Raw genomic sequence first — 24,155 nt, 5'->3', positions numbered from 1 at the left:
TTCTTTCAGCCCAGCCTTATTTTTATTCTATCAACCTAAAATTTCCTCAATTAATGTTTTATAAAGGTTACTTTGAAAAACTTCATGTGTAAATATTTTGTCAAATGTCAGATTAGAAAATGGCACAATTTTTCCTTCCATCTTAGTTTCCTTCTTTGACACTGAACAAACAAAAGGAATAAATGAATTCAGTTTAACTAGTAAGGTATGGCTCATTAACATTATGCTTGCTCTCAGAAGATGGGTTTCTTGTACCTTTATCAGGAGAATGAAAATGAAATTCAAAATCAAGTCAGATAAAAGATTCAGTTTCAGGTTCTGACTTTTAAAAACAGGAAACAGAAGCTTCAGAAAAAATTAAAATTTTCATTGTAATTCCCTCCAACTTCCTGCTCCCAAATTCCACAACACATTTTTATTCCAAATTATAAAGAAAGATGAAAACGACAAAACTAGTCCCTTTCAGGGGAACTTATATTTAATGCCCTTTAGGGTATGTGCTGAAGAATCCTCACATCAAACATGGCGCACACTGCTGTATTTCATGTTCTGGATCGTTCCACTAACAGCCATACTGCAAACAATGAATCTTGTTATGAAAAGATTACCTGCACTGTTAAAAAAGCAAACAACAAACCACACAGAGACACACAGCAAACCAAACGTGTACACTTACTTCCTCAGTGGAAGAAGTTATATTTAGAAATGTACGAAAAATGGCTTTGAACACCTGCTATACCAAACACCTCTACAGACAAGGAAAAAACAAAACAAAAATCAAACATTTGTTTTCCTGCTTTTTCTTTAATACAGTTGCCATCTTACATGATATACTGTTAGGTGCCTTCTTAATAGCATCTAATCTACTTTTTCATTGCACCAGTCAGCATTCTAGGATAGAACTCTCATTACCACTCTTGTTCATGGAGTACTGTTCTTAAGTACCAAACACCTAAACTCATGGTTGGGCCATTATTAATGGGCAGTGGTATTTTCTAAAAATGGATTAATGCACACATCCAAACCACATTAAATGTTCAACTTCAGAGTTCATACATACTCTATTTCCTTTCTATAGTTCCTATCACTCCAAATTGTAGTTTTGAAATCCAAGAAGTGGGAAGATGTCTTTTTGTTGTTGATGCTTCTTTCTTCCTTTCTCCTTCCTCCCTCTCTTCTCCCTTCCTTTTACTCCTTTCCTTCCTTCCCTTCTTTTTCTTTCTTTCTTAATAAGATTAAAAGAAATGGTTTATTAAGGAAATCAAAATCTAGTAAACATCAAAAACTTACAGATCAGAGTGGTCACAAACTCTTTTTGTAATGATGTTAAAATTACCGACAAAATGTTTTTTAAAAACAAAAAATCTAAAAACCAGCACACGCCAATGGTGTTGCTTATTTAAGCAACTGGCGTTCCTCTGTGCTTTTGAGGCGTTTCTTCCGGGGCTGTACAAAGTCATCATCTGAGTCATCACTAAATTTATTATCTTCTGATTCATTCCTGAATTCTAGTTTAGGAAACCTTTTCTCTGGATAAAGGTTCTTTAGAAGTTCTTCAAAATAGCTTTCAAGTTTTATACCAGCATTGGCTACTTCTGAATCAGGCTGTTGGATAAAAATAAAAATATGAATTAAAAACAAACACCAATATTTTAGATAGTCAGCGGTCAATAAAAAAAAAAGTAAATTTCTCACATTTTAACTCAAGTTTTGGGAAAATGTTTATGCATCATCACTGATATAAAGTAAATAATAGTCTGGGGCTAGACAAAGTCTAGAGAAGGTCAGATAAGTAAATAAAAGGCTTGGAATCACTGGATTTTTCTATAAGTAGTGACAGCCATATGACTGTATTACCAAATTGAGATTATCGAAGACATGCCATAATCATAGAATCATGGAACAGGTGTGTTTTTTTTTTTTTAAAGAAAATTAAATGAAATGTGGATCTCTGGGACAAGTAACCAGTACAGAGAACAAGCCATCAATAAAAGGCTGTAAGTCTGACAGATGTTTAGATAAACTGACAGATCAAAAACAGAGAAAATTTAAACATCAGAGCTATTTAGACCATATTCTTAATATTTCAAGATCAACATCAAGAATACTTTAGTCTGGAAGTGCCATATTTTAAGAAATAAAGATAGGAATGACAAAGGATGCTCCTAGATAAAAATATTTTCTAAAATTGTTTTCAAGTTGTCAGCATTTCCACTTACCATATAATAAACCTTTGAATAGGAATGTGGATACAATCTTTTTAATCACCTTTCATTCCCTGACAAACTTGCAACTTCTAGAAATTTATGCTATCATAGATCTTCATCTCTTTTGTTGATAAAGTGTTTGGTTTAATATTACTTTCCCATTGCTGTTTATTTTCTCTCTCTTTTTTTTTTTTTGCTTTTTCCTCTTACCTCATTGAATTCGGCACAGTTTTGAAAGATCAATCTAAAATCAGCTACAAAATCTTCAGGCTTTGTGTACATGGAATAATCTTCTTGTAGTCTCTTCTTGATAGTTGACAAGTCCATTGGATTTTTTATTATTCTGTAATAATCAGGCACCTTTCAAAATAAATGAGATGCTATAATAAAAATGACTAAATTCTACCTGTCCTAAATAAATTCTACAAGCAGGATAATAAAATTCAGATTGTTCTCACTGCTTTTCCGTGTACTATTTTGTTATTGATAAAGAAACCTACAGCAAACCTGTGGTACGTATACACACACACACACACACCCCCCTACCTTCCTCTATTGTTACAAGTTTACTTAATACTTGAAGTCTGGACCCATATAAATCAAAATATGTACAAAGAATTCCAGGAGTCTTTATCTCAAATTGTAAGTTTTTCCCCAATAGCTTAGGATATATGCCTAAGTCTCCTGAGAGAGAAACAATTAATAGAAATCATTCCAGAGAATAGTAGGTAAAATACATGCGATGAGAATAATATATGAGAAATGAATACAAGTTTGGGGCCAATTTGTGAACATCAAAGTGTATTCAAGATCAAAGTATTCCATTTGTGTTAATAAAGCTTTAAGATTTGGATTAGATATAGGAAACTGACTACTAAAGAATGGTAGAGAAACTACATTCTCATAAATCAAGTTTAAAAAAATCATCCCGTGTGGGGCGCCTGGGTGGCTGAGTGAGTTGAGTGTCCAATTCTTGATTTTGGCTCAGGTCATGATCTCAGGGTCATGACACTGAGCCCTGCACTAGGCATGAAGTCTGCTTAAGATTCTGTATACCACCTCTTCACTCCTACTCGTCATGCTCTAAAAAACAACAAAAATCATCCTACTATGTAAAAATGCAATGTTAAAATGTTAAATGATGTTAAATGTTAATGTTAAATGTTAAAATGATGTTAATACTTACAGTTAGAGGAACTGGATCTTGAAAAGCCAGGCTCATTTCATGGCAGTAAAGAAATAAAAGTAGGCGTTCACACTTCTAAGCAAAAAAAATAAATAAAAATATTAATAAGGTAACGAAGTCACAGCTTATTTTTAATACCAATGTCAAAGGTCTCAAAATATAATAAAAATTAAAACCAGATGAATACCAGAAAAATATCAATACTTAAGAGTTTTGATCTCTTCAGTCACTTACTGAACTGTACCATTTAACATTCTGGGGGGGTATGTGATATATGAGAGCAGTTCTTATAAGAACAAAAAGCAGTATCATGAGAAACCTATCTGAAGCTCTTTAAAAACAAATTTCTACTTATCTCTCCAATTTATATATTGGATTATTAATAGTCAATGAAGAAGAGTATATGTATGTTAAGAGATCCAGAGAGGGACCCATTTCTATGGTGTGTCCAGTCCTCAGGCTGCCTCTCTGAATGCACATGGTGCGATCCATGCACTTGGCTACTTCTCTGCTGAGGGGTTGTGTAGTACTGGCAGTGTGTGTTTTGGCCCCCTCTTGCACAGTAACTTTCATACTGACTGTTTTAATAATTTAGCAAAGAACTTCTTTACTACTAAAGAAGTGTTGACGTAGTGCTTTAAATGTCAAATACAGTTAACTTTATTAGCTGGCTTTGAGGTATAAAACCAGTACCATCTGGTAAAAGAATAGAATTATTTCCAGGAAGAGTAAATAGAAAAACCCATCTCTTTGGTGCCAGTTCTCAACAAATTAGCAAGAAAACTTATTTACTAGACTAAAATTCTAGACCACATAGTATGGATACATGTTTTACCTTGTTCAAGTACAGTCCTTTAAAGCTTCTAGAAAATGTACAGACAGTACTGTGATTTTTTTTTAATCAAAAAAGTTACAAGTTATATTATTTAAGACTCCTATACTCTTGTGGAAAAACTAAAGAAAAAAGAGGTCAGTATAAAATTTGATTAATGAAAGGCACGCCTATATTACAATAATCCCCATTTAACAAAAAAAAGAAAAAAACTAACAGGGGCGCCTGGGTGGCACAGCAGTTAAGCGTCTGCCTTCAACTCAGGGCGTGATCCCAGAGTCCTGGGATCGAGCCCCACATCAGGCTCCTCTGCTATGAGCCTGCTTCTTCCTCTCCCACTCCCCCTGCTTGTGTTCCCTCTCTCGCTGGCTGTCTCTATCTCTGTCAAATAAATAAATAAAATCTTTAAAAAAAAAACAAAAAACAAAAAACTAACAGTCTAGGTTAGAAATGTTCAAAAAAAACTTACCCTTTTATCTATTGGTGTTAATTTAACAAGGCCTTCGGTTTTCTTTTTTTCTGAGTTGTGACTGGGAGCATCACAATCATACTCAACTTCTGGTTTAGATAAGTCTCTGCAGAAAGTGCAAATCCATTCTCCGCTGTTGGGGGATAAAGTATTTCTGAATTCCTAATGCATCGTTTCTCTCTTCGCTGAACAACTCCCTCTCCCACCTCCTCCACTCCAGCTATGATACATATCTGTTTGTTCAGCATGAATTTTAATCACTGAGGATTTACTGCATGTGTAACTACTGTGTACATGGCACCACGCTGGGAGAGCTTAACAGCAGGAATACAACGCGAGGGTCAAAGTGGTAAATATTAGTCCAGTCAAAGAGGCATGAAACACATATGCGAAATAAACACTTAAACACACAAATTAATTTATGGCAGATGTGAGGCAAAGCTGGCATTTTCCCCGGAATGATTCACGAAAAAGAAATGCTCTTGGTACTATTCTTGCAACTTTAAATGTGAAATTAAAATGTAAAAAGTACAGCTTTTGAAGAACTAAAGAGATCAACCCAATGGCTGCTGTTCAGCGGCAGCGGCATCTCACAGGGTTGGTTTGAAAATGGACTTGAGATATTTGTAAATGATACAGTTCAGTGCCTGGCAAACAGGATGCAATAACTGTGGCAATTATTATGTATAAGGATCACTGTTCTTTGGGGTAGCTGGCTATTTTTTCGTCTTCTCTCTTTAACAGACTACGTTTTTGAGAGATGTGCACAGAATGGGAAGCAGAGTCTTAAAAACACTATGTTGAAGGTTTTGGAGTATGCACTTGTGGAAAGTGGACTTTTATTTATGTTCCTAAGGTTTTATGTTATAGTGATCAGTGATTGTTATTTATAGAGAAAATGTGGGAAAGGGAAGCAAGGACCATCTTACCTTGGAAAATTTGCCAAAGTGGGCACATGACAAGAAAGATGAAATACTTTGGGACACTTCTCACAGCACAGGAGTTCCCCTCCATTCTGACAAACTGCACACCAGTCCTCGTTGGGGTCATCCTCTTTCCTGGTCTCTCCGACATGAAGGGGTGACTTCTGGGAGGCAGCTAGCCAGTCCGACTTTCCATTTGAGGAACTTTCCTGGTGAAGCCCAGGTTGATCTCCTGTGCTATCAGGGGCATCTGACCTTAGCACAGACTCCTCAGAGGCAGAGCTCTGACTGCTATTTAAGAGCAGGGAGGTGAGTATGCTTCTTGGATAGTTGGTCTGCAATGGAAAGAAGTTAAGAGTATGTGTTATTTCTCAAAATTGATATTCTTTATTTGTGCTATTGCAATTTTGGGCTGTAGACTCCTCTCTCACAGGCACCTGGTTACTTCAAAAGGGTCTGTGAATATGTAAGAGAACAAGAGGTTTACTGCTGTTATAAGAGACCCCAGTGGTAAAGAAGACATGAACCTCTACTAAAAACTATCATCGAAATAGACAATCAGCAGAAAGGGAGTGTGGATAATATAAGATAAATCTTTTTATTTGCTGACAGCTACAGAAATGGGAGAAGAGGTGGGTAGTGCAGAGTCAACCATATGAATTGTAAATACATTGAGCTATTAGTTCAAATCATACTCAGACACAAATTATGCCTACTGTTGAATTTTTATCATTCATAGAAAAGTATAGTGCTTTAAATCCTAGAATTTCACTTCTGCAGGAGCCATTAATAACTTCAAGATGAACCTAAATTTTATGTTGGGGCCTAGGGTAGAAAAAATTTTAGATCAATGACAAAATCCGTTATCTCCTTTAAACTTTAAAAAAAATTTTCAAAGTAATAAATGTAGATTTAGTTAAAAGCATGATTATATAATCTCATTCCTTGGAGTAAATTATTTTCAAATTATTTAACTTTTTCTTTTGCTATTCATTTTTAAATGATACGCTTATGCTGTAATTTCTCAGACTTTCAATTTTATTTATTTTTAAAAATTTTATTTATTTTTTAAAAGATTTTATTTTTTTATGTGAGAGAGAGAGAGAGAGAGAGCACAAGCATGGAGGAGGATCAGAGGGAGAGGGAGAAGCAGCCTGAGCAGGAAGCCCAATGCAGGGCTGGATCCCAAGGACCCTGAGATCATGACCTGAGCTGAAGGCATAGGCTTAACCAACTGAGCCACCAAAGCTCCCCAGATTTTCAATTTTAAACATATTTTCAGTTTTAAATATATGTATATATATTCCTCAGTATGGAAGATTAGATTTTTCCTTCCTGAATCTCCATCCTCTCCCCCCACACACACGCCATTCATGCCACCCTCTTAATGCTTTATTAAGCACTGATTTATTTATTTTTTATTTACTTTTTTAAGTTGTTAGGTACCAGTATAACTTTATGGCCAACATCTATTCCAAGTCAGAATCACTGCTGCACTGGTTAAGTATCCTGAAAAATCAATTTTTTGTTAAATCCGTATAGGTTATATACTGATTACATCTAGATTTTAGTTAAATTTGTGTAATTCAGGTGTGTGTTTGTATCATTAGGACTATAAATACTGTTCTTTACATAACCACAGAATGTATTGTGACTACACCGCCTTTTTTGTCTTTTTGTTTTTACTATGATTCAATTCTTTCTCCCTCCCTTTCTTCCTTTCATTTGCTTACTTCTCTAGGTCACTAGCTCTAAGTCACTCTCACAACCTCCAGTAGGGCAATAAAATGGTTCTTAATACTGCCAAACATTTTTTTGCCCTTACATATATCCCCACGGATCTTACGCCTTCTTGGTTCACTCCATTTTTGATGAAGCATATTCTCAAAAATCTGAGAATGAGTGCATGAGAATTAAAATTCCTGAGACCCTGCACGCATGCCTGAAATGCTTATTTAATCTTTACGCATGATTGATAATTTGCCTGGGTACAGAATTCTGGCTATAAAATATTTTTCCCTCACAATTTTGGTATTTCCCTACTATCTTTCAGAACCAAGTGTCCCTTTTGAGGACTTGGTGCCATTATGATGTCTGAACCTTTGTATAGGTGTATTTTTTTCCATTTGGAAGCTTTTAGAATCTTGGTATCCTGAAACCGATGATAGTATAACTTGAGTCCTTTTTTCATTTAATGTTTTGGTACTTGGTGGGCCCTTTCAACTCAGATGCTCATGCTTTTCAGTTATAGTAAGTTTCCTTATATTATTTTTTGGGCAATTATCTTCCATGTGTTTTACTCAAATGCCCAACCTCCTTATTTGAGCCCCTTTATTTTTCAAACTCTTCTCCCTGTTTTCCATCCATCTTTTTCTTTTAATTTACTGAGAGATTTCCTCAACTTTTTCAACTTTGAAGTTGACTATTTCCCGGTTTTCAAATATAACATTTTTAACCTCCTATCTGCTATTTTAAAGTTTCTTTCATCCTATCCCCCAAATAGGCACAGTATCCCCCAAATTAATATAATTACATTTTGAGGCCTAGATTCTTCATCTGATTCTTGTTTCACTATAACAACAGGAAAATCATAATTTTCAGGTGGTCCACTGTTTTCCTGTTTTATTCGGATTGGCTCCAACATGACCACTGGGACTTTGTGTGTAGAATCAGCTCCTGCTGGCTTGCTGGAAGAGCCAGAGCTATAAGAAAGGAAAAAAAAAAAATCAAAGAATTCTACCTAAAGTATCTCAAGACAAAGTGTAACAACAGCTTTCAGGAATAATGCTGCATCTTCACAGCAATGGTCACTATGCTCCCTTATCAATAAATGATACATAACCAAAGTGCAACTGCTACACCTAAATCAGCTTTGTGTATAAAAAATGCTTTCCATATTAGCCTACCTAAATAGCTACATTATACTTCCAGAAAGACATTTAAATAAAACCTGAGTTAAAAGAAAACTGACTTCAATATTCTGAGGCTCTACAACGGGGCAGCCAGATTCAATATCTTAGAACTAGCATCTTCTCTTTAGGCTTTCCCATTTCCTTCTCTAGTCAGTGACAAAGAGGCTCCGGGCTCACATGAACGATTTACTGTCACAAAGTGTGAAGACAATTAACTAGAGACACAAGTTATTGGTGTTCTGCTATTTAAAAGTGTAGTGGGACAAAAACCTTTTACAGATAGCCACTATGTTCTCATAGGATTAAAGGCAACCTTTTTCACTTCAGAGAATGCTTCTTCCATATGATTAGGCAAGTTAAGAACTAGGTTCATTATCTAGGAGAAATTTGCAAGCCTAAGAAGTAGACGAGCAAAGCAGTAAGTTAAGACAGAACTTCAGCTACTATGAGTTTATTTATTTTAAAGCAGAATTAATGTTTGGCCATTAAAAAAGTCAGAGCACACTGAAGTTTGATTAAAGTTATTATTTCTTCCCCCCCCCCAGCTTGTATTTGTACATATTCCTATATAGTACAGTATGTGATACCTACTTCGTTTAAATTTTCCTTGCTATTAGGCTAAAGTCAAATGTATTTTCTTATTTTCAACATATTACCCCCCACCCCAATTTATGTATCTTTAAAAGACAAAACTGCAATTTATTTACTTGACCCATTAGTTTATCAAATTAATATATAATAATTATTAACATTTTAATTTACAAGTTAAAAATAAAGGAAGTTGTTCAAAATGTATTGAGTACCAAGAGCATACTGGAGCACTGTCAAGAGAAATCTAATCAGAGATTGTATCTATGAGAGAATAAGCTTAAGTCAGCTTACCTTCCTCGGCTCCCAACGCTGGAGGCACTAGGTGAACGTATTGGTGGGTGTACACTAGTCATAGTAACAGGTCCTGAAGAGGAGGAAATCATTCACATTCATAAAATGAATAATTATGTATTTAATTCCTACTGAACGTGCTCACTTTATACTACCCTGAAATTAGAACACAATGAAATTATATAAAATAATAAGCAGTTGTCGGGACTCCAGCAAAGTCTAGTAACTCCCTTAGACTAGCAGGGGTACTCGACCTCAGTACTGCTGGCATTTTAGGCTAGGTAATTCTTTGTTGGGGGCGGGGGGCTGTCTGTGCATTGTAAGATGTTTAGCAGCATCCCTGGCCTCTACTAGTTATTAGATGTTAGTAGTATTCCTCCATATTTCCCACACAGGGTGTGACAATCAAAAAGGTTTCCAAACACTGTCAAATGTCCCATGTTAAAGTAACCAGGGTAAAATCTCAGTGAAGACACTAGCATCAGTGAAAGCTACAGAAGACAATAAAAAGTGGTAAGTGCTGATATAAAAGCAGTCTAAGAAAGCAAGCCACAAAAACCAATGAATGCAGATACTGAAACAAATATTTTACTAGGCAATGCATTTAAGATCCTTTGTCCAATGCCTAGCACAGAGTCAGCAATGGATAAATGTCAGCTTTAGTGATATTGTAAAAATGGTTTCCAGAAATGTGTTGTCAACTTATACTCCTGCCAGCTATGTATCAGAGTACTTCTCTTATCACATTCTTGTCAATGAGTATTTTCACTATTTAAGTCTTTGCTAATTCAACAGTTATAAATTATATCTTGTTTTGATATTTTTAATGACCACTAGTGAGACTGAATCCCCCAAGTTACTGGCCATTTGTATTTCCACTTCAGGGACTTATCTACTCATGCCTCTTGGCAATACTGAGTACATTCCTTATTTATTTGTACAAACTTGTTTTATAATTAAACAGTTTCTCTGCCATATTTTGTCAACAGCGTTCTTCCAGTTTGTTTGTATTTCAAGTTTGTTTATGTTTTAAATAAGCATCTCCTTTTAAGTTGTGTAACTGCCTGATTACGTCTGTGTGACTGGTGAATGACTTAAGAAATTCTCCTCCTTCCTTATTTTGTTCTAAGGCACCTATTTTGTCAAGGTCTCTGGGAGTAGGTAGTAGAGTGCTTCTCTCTCAAAGAAAATGAGTAGGTATGTTAAAACTTTTTAAACATTAATACCAAACAAAACCACCAAGAAGTGACTGACACTGATAAACTTTGACCCTAGGCAACTTACATCCCAAAAGAGACCACAACACAGGCAAACTCATCAAAAAGAGAATGTATAATACTAATTTCCTCCTGGGAATGCTGTAATGCCTGTAAGTTTTATTGAAATTGAAAAGGTACAGAGGTTAACCTTTGCTTCCCATGTTGAAAGTATACTAATTTTAAATAGTGCCAAAAACTCAGATTCATTTTAATCATACAATGAAAAGGGGCGGGGGGAGTCATTACAAGTAGAGTAAAAAATGGGACAACACTCACAAAATCAAAAGAAGCCCACTTTACCTGCAAGGCCTGGAGATGGCACTGATGAATTTGGTGACTGGACGGTTCTGTTTGAGGGTGGTCTTGGCTGGCCATGATCTATACTAGTATCTTTCCTCACAATATTGTCCAGCATAATAGTACTTGAACAGTCAATCTTATAAGAAAAGAAATTATTTCATGGCATCCTGACTTTACAAGTTAACAGCTACTTTAAATTTAATAGAAAACTTTTAGTAAATTACTATCAAATAATAAAATATGTAAATATCCTAATTGAGGAGTTCTAATGCATATTTTCCCCATAAATATTCTTGAAAAAGGCTTTCACTCTTCTTAATGTTCCATCTTGGTAAATATGCTGAGGACATACTATTTCAGAAGTAATGAGCAAGGATAAAGGAGTATCATGTGTCATTCATACCCGTAAAAATTGAAACAAAAAAAATACTTATTTAAAAATAACAAAAGGTAGCCAATAAAAAAAAAGTTGATGAGAAAAACAGCACAGTTTCACATTTTAGCAAACCTTTTTAGTGTCTGGCTTACTAACAGCCAACTGAATTCTTATATCTGCTTCTGCACACAATCTGTTGTGATGTGTGGTTCTGGTTGAAGAATATGAAGAAAATCTGGCCTTACAAAGGGAGGACCTTGTGAAGCCTCTGACCCCCATGTCTTTGGTTCACACTGAGAACTGGTGCTCTGGTATGCACTACATAGATCAAGTAGGTCCACACACATCACATTTCTAGAACACTTAACCTCACTTAAGTACATTATTACTATTTGGTAGGAGGAATGGATTCTTTCTAGATTCTTGCTTTAATGTAACAGGTATAAAGGAAACACTTCTCTCTTAATTGACTGCTCGGCTAAAATACTGATAAATTGCTACTGAATAAGACTTTAATTCTTTAGAAGCAAATACTTTTCATGCTTAAATAGACCATTTATTTCCCCAAAATGTCTTTGTGATTAAAATCAAGTTCAATTCTCTAACATAGTTCCAGCCTTTCTCAACCAGGATTCTACAAGAGACGTAAATCCTACTGTCCAGGGCACAGACTGTGTATGATGAATTTACTTTTCAAGTCTCCATCTAGAATGGTGCTAGTTATGAACCATCTTTGAAGGGACTGAGAAAATGGTCACTCAAATCAGCTTCTTTATTCTATGGTTCAGATAAAGAATTCCAGTTGAGCGAGGCTGGGAGACAAAGGGTCAGGGTCACCTGTATCTGAGGACGGCACAGAAAAGAACAGAAGGACAATTCTATTTCTGGGTCCTCTTTAGGGTAGGGGGTAAGTACACAGGGTCATTTATGTTTAATATTCTTTTAGCAATACCTTGGCCAATACTTTTCAGAGTGTAAAACACACTGGAATGTGACTGGATCTATTGGATCTTAGTGTAAGAAAAGTTATTTACATTGCAAGGTAATCCTAAAAGCTAAAATAAAATTACAGGAATGAGACAAAAGAAGTTTTCCTATATACTATCTATGTATGAAAAATACATGTACTTTACCCATTTAAAGTATATGCAATTATTTTAAAAATTAACTCTGATAAGGTTAACGATGCAACTATTAGGAAATACTAGTTGATTTCAGTGACTTGAAAAACCAAATAAATGAAAATTTAAAAATTATTTTACGATCTGACAAGGTATTTCTTATAAGTTTTTAATGTTTGTGTCACAATTACCTAACCTTATAGGGTAAGATAAGGTGAAATAAGTATCAACTTTTACTTGGAGGTCTGTCTACAGAATGTTGTGTTTTCTGCCTCTGGAAAAGATTTTTTAAAAAAGTCATATTGACAAAGATAGCAAGTACATGTATTTAATTAAAATATAAAATAAATCAGACACAATTCTGCACTGGCCAGTATGATCTGGGAGAAAATGTTTTCATTTCCATTGTTAGGTTTGTCTCCACCTCTTCTAATGCCTTCGATTCTAGTCTCCCTCACCAATCTTATTCTAATATAGCACATTCCAGCAAATAAACTTTCCAGTACCTTTTCCCAGATCCTTACTTCCCTTCTTTCCCTAGTCCATCACTATAATTATTCATTTACAGACACCTTTAACTGCAGTGCCGTGAAAGATGTTCTATAGTATAAGTGCTTAGCATCTTATTATTTTCCTGCTGTTATATTTCTAAAGAATAAAAATAACTTCTAAAACCAAACACACAACCTGTAATCTAACTCAAGCCTTTTACCAGATCTAACTTCACTTAAAATTTTCCAAACATTCTTAGTATAAATTTTGTGTATACTTACATCTGGAAGAGAAGGAAGATTATAAGAACCTCCCACTGGTGAGCTCAAATCAATCATAGGTGAACCGAAAGCCTTTGCATCATATCCTGCTGCACTAGTAATGGTAGGACTAGAAGGAGTAGAGGATGTGCTGTTGGCAGTTGATGCGGCAGCCTGCCCACTGCTGATCTGCCACTACGGTAACAAGAGAGGAAAAAGGTTGTCCATCAGCAGGCCAAACATAAAATGTCCAACTAATCCCTGTTCCTTTGTCACAAAACAAAGTAGAAGACATGTTCTGCTATGAGAATTCAACTATAATTTGAACTGAAAGGTGGGGGGGGGCGGGAGGAGATGGACAGGCACGTATAGTTCTCATTAATCCTGTCCAAAAATAGAAAATAAAAAGCGCTGATTTTTTTAACCAGAAAACAGTATGCACCAGAAAAACCGTAAGACCCCATCTTGGAAAGCTTATATATACTGGAAAAGAAATATACACACAGACAGCAACTTTGAGGTAAAGATGGAGGGCTAAACACCACATTTTCTTCTGTCCCTACCCAAGACACCTGAAACTAAAGTAATAGTTAAGGGGAATTTTTTAAAAAGGCTTTTGACTCAAAGAACACAGGAAAGAAGACAGAAATCCCATTGTGGAAGCTGGAGAGAAGCTGGACAAATAGCAAACCATTGGTCAATTTGATAAAGCTGAAACCTAAGCTGGCCATGGGGAAAACAGAGAAGCAAGTCAACATATATTGCAGAACCCCAAAGGCTTGGAAATTAGAAGCATAAGCGGTGAATCTGGGGCTGAAAACAGGACAATCTGTTGAGTCTGTTTAAGGAGCACTGAAGCTCCTGTTCCTTTCCTACTTTACCTGTAATTACCCCCAAGATAATATGGACTTCCTCCTTCTCCACAGATGAAGGCTGGAAGTTTATTCTCTAAAACAGGTAAAACAGTGTCATTTGACTGACAGGCACCAGGTTCAGCAGAAGGCAGAAAAGTACTGCATTGAAAATGAACATTAAGAAACCATACTCACACTGAATGCTGAGCTTCCCTCACACTCTGCGACTGGCCCCCCACCACTCTTCTGACCCACGCTGGCTTCAAGGAGCGGCCAGGCCCCGCATTTTAGGCACAGGGCAGGAAGATCCTCTGGGAACTGGACCAGCCTAAGAAGACTTAAAGATGGCAACACTAGGAATTCTCCCAATAAATCTGCCTCGTAGCCTTAAATCTAGCGTGAAATCTCCATCATCAAACATTAGCTCCAAACCAAGGCTTTCAGGACTTTTTTTTAACTCGCTTCTTATATATGAACCAATAATTAAACCTCAACAAGCATCTGAGGAAAGTCTTCGTCATTTATGTTAAAAAAGCTGAGAAAAATACATTAACTAAGAGAATACTAGAAATGAGAAGTATAGAGATGAACCATGATGCTCTCTACAATTTACTTCAAAACCTATCAAAAAATACGAACACTTGATGATAGATGGATGAATAGATAGGTATATGGAATAATAATTGAGCAGGCAAATAGAACAATTTGTCTCCTATACAACTCTTTCAACCTGTTGTGTTTGAAAATTTTCATAATAAAATAGAGGGGAAAAGGAAAGCAACTAAGAGGTATCTCGAGACTATGCAAGGAAAAAAAAATCTCCAAACACGTCGTTTATATATAGACTATACTATACAGAGTGATAGTGTCAGCAGCATTCCAATTTTGAAAAAATCTAATTTATATGCTTTACTGAAAAAATTGTGTAAAGAAACTTATGAATGTCCTCTTCACCACCTACCCACCCCTCATATCCACCAATCCATCTTTTTTTTTTCCCTCTGGACCCTAATCCTCCTTCCCTCCCACAGAGTAATCACAGTTACAGATAATGTATATCTTTCCAGGTTTATACATATTATGTATATATATGCACATCACATATATGCCATATACATATGACAAAACAAATACACAACCAGAAAAATGAGATAATACCCCACAAAAATTCTAGAACATATTTTTTCCCACATATCATAATCACATATAGATTACTGCATTTTCTCAATAACTGAAAGTATTCTCATTGTGCAAGTATGCTACAGTTTATTAAATTAACCAACTGAAAACCAATTCCCCACTATATTTTCCTAGTTTGTTCATTTATTCATTCATGTTTACATTTTTGACCAGGAAACATTTTAAAAAACATTCTTAGAGCGTGTGTCTACCCATTAAAAATAATAAATGAGAAAGAAGTACACATTTGTGTAGACAGAACACGCTAGATGCTTCTGTATATGTTAGCATTCAGTTTCAGCACAACTCTGCAAGGTACTCAATGTATAGTTGGGGCAAATGACATTTAAAAGACTAAACTTGAACAAGGTCACAAAATTATTAGGAAAGTAAACAGAATTTAAGGCTAAACTGTCACTTGGACCCTTTGCACCTCCCTCTACTGATGAAATAGACAGAGGTATGACTTTTATTTAAAAGTACTTTTATTAAATATTATTTAAGAAAATTTGGTGATATTACAGCAAAGCCAAACTAATTATAACCACACACACACACACACACAGTGTGTGTATTTTTTAGAATAGAATTTTCAGATCATTTGATTAAATGAATGTCACAGAATTGTGAAAATAGCATCATATTCCTTATTTTGGTCTTGGCAAAAAAACTGAAAACTGAAATCAATCTACAAGTGTTAAGCTGGGAAGACTGTTGACACAAGTTCTTCGAGAAGACAAAGAGAGAACTTTTACTTGTTAAAAAGTAATGTTGTATCTAAAAAATGTTTTTACCTGAAGATATTGAGTATAAATATTAAACTTTACCAGATTTAATATAACCGTAAACATTAAACTTAATCACATTTACATGTACCCCATATTAAAACTGTCAATTTGTTTTTACAAAGTCTCCTTGTAACAATTTAAAGATTCGTTTATGTTCTCTTATAACCTGTACTTGTTAGAATACTTCTGCCTTAATGAACTTGGCTAAAAGCTACACCTATCAGTATTGCCAGAATTCATACCTATGACTCACTGCTTATTCTGGGACTTCACTCCAATATCAACCCAAGTGGCTTGATTTCTCTTATTAATTACATATCAAGACCTTTTCTCTTAGCTTTGTCTCTATAAGTCTGTGTATAATAAACTTGGTAACACACATTTATTAAAAAAAGAGGGGATGCCTGAGTGGTTCAGTCAGTTAAGCATCCAGCCCCTTGGTTTCGGCTCAGGTCATGATCTCAGGCTCCTGAGACTGAGCCCTGCGTCAGGCTCCATGCTCATCAGGCAGTCTGCTTAAGGATTCTCTCTCCTTCTCCCTCTGCCCCTCCCCACCACTCACAGGCTTTCTCTCTCTCAAATAAATAAATCCTAAGGGAAAAAAAAAAACAAAAAACCTTGCTCTTGCTTTATCACTGCTTTATAAATTTAATGTGATTTGAAAATAGAGAAGCAGAACAAGAAGCTGAAGAAAGGAAATATATATACCTGTTTTATAGCCTGTTGAGCCAAAAAAGCCATCTGTAGTGGGTTGGGCTTTATTGCTTGTCGTGGCATGTTCTGGTTTGGTGGATATCTCAGCTGTTGAGGATGTGGAGGAAGAACTGGTCCATTGGATTTGGGGCTGTGATTTTGAAAATTTATCAAACGTGGAGGGGGTTGCTGGAAGAAAGAAATTAAACCAATTTAGTGACAATCATCTCTTGAAAGACAAATTATAGAGAACCCTGTAACTTTCACAGAAAGACAATACCTCTGTCACAGATGAATAATTTATTAATATTATAATAATGGGTAGTACTAATACTACAAATATGGGGGAAGGAGGCAGCCTTCCAAAATGTATATAACTATGTGAAGAGTTTTATTAGGAAAGAGCCTTGGGAGGGGGGTTTCCAACTTTAAGTAGGTTACAAAAGGACCAGACGTAGGCCATATTAGGAAGTAGGGAAAATTTGTATTTGGTATCCTTCTAAGTCCCTGATGATTACATTTTGCAAAGAACCGCCCTCTTCAGATCTCCTAAAATAATGAGATGGTAGAATAATAATTGCTAGCATTTACTGAGCAGCTGTTACATGCCAGGTACTGCTTTAAGGGCTTTACATGAGTTAACTCATTTAATCTTCACAACAATACTATGAGGTAGGATTCTCTTCACTTTACAGAAAAGGAAACTGAGGTATAGAGAATTTAAATAACCTGCCCCAGATTAATGAAGATAATAAAAGATAAAGCTGGAACTAGAACTCAAGCACTCTGGCTCCAAGGTCTGCACTCTTAACCAATAAATCATGAATAATGAAAATAGTTGTCATTAATATCATTTAAAAATTAGTTTTAGATCTTACGGAGGTCAAACCATATGCCAGGCATTATGATTAGCATTTTACATGTGTTACTTCATTATTACCTTTCCCTCATTTTACAAATGAGGACACTAAACACTAGAAAGTTTAGAGAACTTGAAAAAGGTCACAGAACTAGTAAAAGGCAGCACTAGAGCTTTAATCCAGATCTACTCCGCCAAAGTACGTCACCAAAACACCTGCTGGTGTGTAGCTGGGGGTTGTTTAAGGTACTAAGTAGAGCTGAGAAGATGAATTTACCTAAAAGAAAATAGATTTCAAATGGAAACCCTTCAAGAACAACATTGGTGTGTTACATGATAGGGCGAGGGCTGGGGAGGCAAGCTTACTTTGTGCATAAAGGTTAGCCCTGGAAATTGAGACCAGTGTTCTAGAAAAAGGTAACCTTATATGCCAGTTGCAGTCTCGTGGTGAACCAATTCTATGGTTGGCAACTTACTGCAAAGCAAGTACTTATTTTTAGCTCTCTAAACTGAATATGATTAGAACTTCTCAGAAAGGGAAGTTTCCATATTCACAAAGGGACAAATGTGAAATTTGTAGGGCTGAAGCAGCAGCACCTTAACTTTAGGTCCTTTGAAGGAAGACAACTATAAAATGTAACCCTGCCCTCTATTTTTGCTTTTCCTTTCTCATTTGTGAAATTTACTCTCCTTTCCTGGGTAAATGCTTCTCCTTCCCCCTCTCTTACAAATTAGTTGGCACTGGGTTCACCCTCAGTAACTCTCAAGAGTGGCCAGCAATTACAGTTACGGACTCAATGAAAAATAGATTTAGATACTGTCTCAAGACAAAGGGAAATTCTGTAGGTGAAGAAGAGAAAAATATTAGAGAAGATGTCATAACTGTACAGAAGCATAAGCCTGAAGCCATAGCAATTCTCTTCGATTTTTAGTTTTGTGACTTGAAGGGTTTTGTATCGAAGAAACACAAACAGAAAACAGTTGGGGAATTACAGTGGAAATAGTGAAAAACTCCTAAATTTATCTAAGAGATAACTTTTTAAAAAGTGGGAAATCATCCAAAAGAGTCCTTAAAAGAGAATAAAGGAACTTACATTAGTCCTTTGCTACCCCACTCTCACAGCCCCACCCAGACTGAGATTTATACATTGATACAGTCAAGAAATGACACTTGATGCTAGAATAATGTACTCTGAGAAATCGGTGTCAGAGTGGATGTCAACCCTACCATCAAGGAGCTCAGTTTGCTAAGATGTGAGGTGATTTTTCCCCTCTCCTAAACTGTTAAGAGTTGATTGTGTTAGACAGGGGAGGCAACTTTGAAGACTAAGGCTAGGAACTAGTTCTGAGCATAAGAAAAAAAGCAAAAGCAGGGCTACTTTAATTAAATGGAATCAACTAATTTGCAAGGAAGATGCAGAAGGAAAAAAGAGACTAGAGAAATAACTGAGCATTTAAGCAAACTGACATATAAACATCATTATCCTCACTCTCACTCTAAGGACCTTTATGATTATAGGTTTTGGTTGTATTCTAGGTCAGTAGTTCCCAACTGTGCATAGTAACCCTGAAGGATAGCAGACGTCCTTCTAACATTCATCCACTGTTCAGGAAAAGTAATATGTGTGTGTCTATATATATATATGAATAAGAGTATCTCCACAGCTGTAAATCTGACTCAGGAGTGAGAACCCTTGCCATGAATTATGTATAAAATAAGATAGGTGACAGTGCTCCCTAACAAACTGCGATCTGTCCACTGGAGCAGACTGCATATTGCTGAATAAACAGATGCACAGTCTATCAAGTTTGTAGCACTTAGTTCTGTATCCTACCTCCGCATCACACAACTCTTTAACCATGCAGATTACATGGTTAACACTCAGAGGAAGAAGAAATAAGGAACTCTCATGTAAGCAATTTTCAGAAGTAGTCCTTTAAATTTACTTGTGTCCTATGGACAGAAGTAGAGTACGATTTGAGCATACCCACAAAGCCAGAGGCACACACAGCCTCCTTATAGATGGGTACCTTCCCACACTTCCATATAAATAAACTGGCAGAAAACTAAGTAGAAAGCTAGGCAGAGCAGTGTAAAAGCTTATGGAGGAGGGCAAATTGATGAGTGAAAAATGTATGAGTGAGTATTTGGCAGAGAACACATAAAAATGAGAGATGAGAGGATGAAAGAAGATTCAGGAGTCATTGAGAATAGCAGAAAAACAATACTGTGTGAGGAAATGACCAAAAGATGTGAAAATTACTTTATTTCTAAGAGGGGAAATTAGGTTTCATAGTAGAGACTTGTATTATACAGATCATATAGCAGTAAATCCTAGAGAGGAAAAATAAGATCAAAAGCAAATTTCTGAGATAAGTAGGCCAAAGACTCAGGGATCATTTTGTCACTGCTTATAAATAACAATGATAGAGGGACCAAGTTACATAGTATCTACTAACTGCCTCAGTTCCTGACTTCTTAGTGAAAAGGCAATTAATGCAAATAATGAATATATCTTTTTTCATGTTAATAAACTTAAATAAAGATCACTTTTCTATCTCCCAGGCACTTAAGATAAGTATTAATCATGCAAGTGCTTAGCAGTAAGCACTCAACTCTCTCTTCTTTTCAAATTGATCTTTAGAAATAATTTGGTACTCTTTGAAGTCTACCTGCAGTGTATCAGTCTGCAGAGGTAATGACAAAATTATTCCTCAATTTTCTTAAAATTCCAACTCTGTCAGTTGTGCTCCTGGTATCTAAAGTGTACAAGTCTTTTCCCATGGAACACTCACCAAAGACCTCTTACATTCTTTGTTAATTACTTCCAGTGAAATCTGGGTATATTAATATTCCCTTGGATTTGACATGCCTTCTTAATCAAATTACTAGAAAGCCATAAGTCTGAAATAAATTGCTTTAGGTCTTCACAGAAGCAACTTAACAAAATAAGGATCTGCCCATGTCCATAACTTTATTCAGGGTTGAAGTAAGAGCCCTATGAAGACTAGCACTATGTTTTGTAAAATTGCTACAAAAAATACTATTATGCCATTTAATTGTTTTCATAAAGAACCATATTACACAGTCCTCTCAGCGCTAGAAAAATACTAGCAAAGAGTTTCTTCCTTAGTTAACTGGCATGTTTCCTTTTTATCAAATAATACAGATATTATACCTGTTTCTTGTTTTCTTTAGTTGAAAAAAAATTCTGATCTAAGTTTTGTTCTCAAGCAAAAGGATTCTTAGCCTAGTTCCGCACACTTTGATTCTTATTAAACCCTGTTCCATTTCATTCATTTGTGTCAATCCATTTTAAGTATACCACTTCAAATCCTTCTCAGAAATAGGAAGAGTATAAATTAATAAATGTAACTGTAAATAACAGTTGGTGTGAATTAATTAGACTTTACATTCCTGAGTAAACTTTTATTAAGTATGCCCAGCAGGACAGTGAAAACCTTTTAACAGAGCATATAAATTTATCTTCAAAAATCAGATTAAAAGTAAATGGAATACTTCATATCTAGTAAAAATAAGAATGCTTCATGGAATACCTGCCCAGAAATAGAGTCTGAAGAAGGGAGATTTCTAGTGAACCACTCCCCAACCCTTTTCTATTTTGTTTTACCCTCATTTCTAACACGTGTTGTGGTTTTCCTAAACACTGCCTCCCCACAAAGACCAGATAACTGAAGTATGAATCATTCTGAAGCATCAATACAGGAATGATGAGTTACAGATACACAACTTTACCATCAGCCACAGGCGTGGGTTGTTTAGGAATGCAATCATTTATCCTCGGTTGTAATTTGAAGACAACAAAGAGTAGATGAAAATAGTTGTACCAGCTAAATAAACCAGTAATTCCTTTTTGAGAAGGACTAAAAACTAGCAGTTAAATCAGGGATATTTTTGAAAAATTTTTATAAATTCATATATTTATATCATAGAGGACAGATGTCTTGGTTATTTTAAGAGATGCTGAATACAACTGTACTATAATTATCTAAGTTAGGACAGGCCTGCTTCCAAATTTACCTGATGAGAGATGGAAGGTTGCTGGATGGGCCCCTGCATTCTAGGGTTTGGTAAACCCACAGGTGCTGGCCTCCGTTGCACCTGTTGCCTCTGAGCCATTACCTGTTGCTGCATATGCTGGAGTCGTAATTGAGCTAGGCTGATCTGTGTTGGAAACTTGGATAACTGGTTTGAAGATAAACCACCTGGTGGCTGTGAATTCTGTTCCACGACAGGATTCTGCTTAGGCATTTGTGGCTGACTCTCTTTATCTTCAATTACTAAAGAACCTAATCAAAGAGAAAAAGTTAAGTTCTAAAGTTTTGGACAGTGAAATACTGTATTTTGTAAGGCTATTTTTGCTGAACTTCAAATTGCCAAGAAATTTTTTGGTCTCAGAAACACTTTACACTCTTAAAAAGAGAAGGCCCCAAAGAGTTTTTGTGTATGTAAGTTCTATCTATCAAATTTTACTATATTAGAAACTATTAAAAACATTTTTTACTTATTAATTCATTTAAAAATAAACCCATAGGGGCGCCTGGGTGGCACAGCGGTTAAGCGTCTGCCTTCGGCTCAGGGCGTGATCCCGGCGTTATGGGATCGAGCCCCACATCAGGCTCCTGTGCTGTGAGCCTGCTTCTTCCTCTCCCACTCCCCCTGCTTGTGTTCCCTCTCTCGCTGGCTGTCTCTATCTCTGTCAAATAAATAAATAAAACCTTTAAAAAAAATAAATAAATAAACCCATAACAACACATTTTTATGAAAAATAACTTCAAAAAAAATTAGCGGTGAGTGGCATTGTTTTAGTATTGTTAAAAATCTCTTTACATGTCTCACCTAAAAGTTGAACTCTTCTGTTTTTGCATTATGTGTCATTATATATTGTTTGGATTGAAATATCTGAAGAAAACCGGCCACAGACAGACACGTAGTTGGAAAAAGGGAGGCCTTGTGGTCTCCTAAAGGAACCTCATACTACATCTTGAGAACTGTTGTTGTTTATTAAAGCAAAACAAGCAAACCTGACATTGGTTCTAAAACTCCCGCAACATATTTCTGATTCTTTAGTATGAGCAATTCGTAATCTCTCAAGTTCCTTTTATCTTCACAGTGCATACTACATCAGTTCTCTGATAGACAATACTTTGGCTTACAGTTACACTTTTAGAATTCAAAGGTGCTAAAGGTGCCTCTAAGTAGGTGTGATTAAAGCACAAGGCAAAGCCTAACTTCTTCAACAGTGGAGACTCAATTAAATGTTTGATTTACTAAGCATAAGCATCCCAAAAAATTATGGTTATCATTCATTAAATACTCACTGTATGTTAGGCAATATAGTAAGTCTATGTATATCCTTAAGTCCTTTTAATAGATAAGGGATCTAAGTTGTATTGAACAACTTACCCAAACTCACCAAGACATTAACTGAATGTTCATCTAGACCAATATTCTTCCCTCTCACTCTTCAATTTCTCAGAAGCCATAGATAAACAAATTTGGGAAAATTATCTCCTTCTTAGAATATTTAAAATGCAAATCTCATTGTAAATGACAACTTAACACAGCTGTAAATGATAGCTCTGAGAAGTCTTACAGTAAAGGATACTGTTTAATTTTATTAAGGATTTTCACAAACTTCAAAAATACAGATGCTGTTTTTATTTTGTTATTGGCTGATACAGATTTATCTAAAACTATATCCACTTATGTGTGTATAGTTACACACACATTCTTAATTTTACCTATGTCTACATCATGTGATTTATAGTGTAAGCAATACGCTTATAAGTACATATATTTCTGTATAGGACTACTTATATGGATAGGTTCTCTGTAGAGCTGAGTGTGTGGTGGTTTAGTGGGGGAGGGTAAAAGATAGTTACTTATAAACACATTTTGTATTAAGAAGCTTCTTTTTAGTAATATAGGCGAGACTGTGTGTGATTCCAGTTGCCCGCTACCTATCAATAAATACATTGCTGCATGCACTTTCAAACAGCCGCAGGGGTCACCTAATCACTATCCTTTTTGTTCTTCTGTTGTACAGAAGAGATTTGTGTAAGCTTATTGCTTCCTTTCTTGGTATATTGTGACAGCACTGGCTCTCTCTCTTTCGAGCCATTTCTTCCTTTCCTACCCAGAAGCTAGCCTAGGGAATGAGAGAGCAACCATCTTTGATGATTTTGAAACATAGTCAAAATCACAGTCAACCACATTGGTGGCTGATGAAGAATATATAGAGAATTCTTAAATTTCTGTTTCTATAGATGCCCTATGAGAAATTAAGAGACAAAAAGTGTAGACTACTTCTGTTAGCAAATAATGTAGGGAAGCTAAAGTAGTAACTTCCGGGGCGCCTGGGTGGCACAGCGGTTAAGCGTCTGCCTTCGGCTCAGGGCGTGATCCTGGCGTAATGGGATCGAGCCCCACATCAGGCTCTTCTACTGTGAGCCTGCTTCTTCCTCTCCCACTCCCCCTGCTTGTGTTCCCTCTCTCGCTGGCTGTCTCTATCTCTGTCGAATAAAAAAAAAAAAAAAAA

At 35.9% G+C, this 24,155-nt stretch overlaps 1 protein-coding gene across 2 annotated transcripts in view; it reads right to left on the bottom strand.

Moving 5' to 3' along the window:
- The window catches only part of TRIM24 (tripartite motif containing 24), a 94,038-nt gene continuing 69,883 nt past the window's right edge, over positions 1 to 24,155 (bottom strand). Inside the window, exons 9-19 of one of the 2 annotated variants that reach the window (XM_034672871.1) lie at positions 21,737 to 21,903; positions 16,749 to 16,922; positions 13,241 to 13,414; positions 10,971 to 11,106; positions 9,412 to 9,484; positions 8,151 to 8,319; positions 5,624 to 5,952; positions 4,695 to 4,827; positions 3,394 to 3,468; positions 2,418 to 2,567; positions 1 to 1,605 (exon numbers count right to left, since the gene is read on the bottom strand). In XM_034672871.1, coding sequence (XP_034528762.1) covers positions 1,396 to 1,605; positions 2,418 to 2,567; positions 3,394 to 3,468; positions 4,695 to 4,827; positions 5,624 to 5,952; positions 8,151 to 8,319; positions 9,412 to 9,484; positions 10,971 to 11,106; positions 13,241 to 13,414; positions 16,749 to 16,922; positions 21,737 to 21,903 — 1,790 coding nt within the window. In that variant the 3' untranslated portion in view covers positions 1 to 1,395. Of the gene's footprint in view, positions 1,606 to 2,417; positions 2,568 to 3,393; positions 3,469 to 4,694; positions 4,828 to 5,623; positions 5,953 to 8,150; positions 8,320 to 9,411; positions 9,485 to 10,970; positions 11,107 to 13,240; positions 13,415 to 16,748; positions 16,923 to 21,634; positions 21,904 to 24,155 lie in introns of both variants that reach the window. The other variant, XM_034672868.1, reaches the window with a different exon arrangement.

This window comes from Ailuropoda melanoleuca, chromosome 1, assembly GCF_002007445.2.
Source record: "Ailuropoda melanoleuca isolate Jingjing chromosome 1, ASM200744v2, whole genome shotgun sequence".
In the NCBI taxonomy this organism is placed as follows: Eukaryota; Metazoa; Chordata; class Mammalia; order Carnivora; family Ursidae; genus Ailuropoda; species Ailuropoda melanoleuca.
The sequence above is the reverse complement of the archived record's forward strand: the minus strand, read 5'-3'. Positions and strand labels throughout refer to the sequence as shown.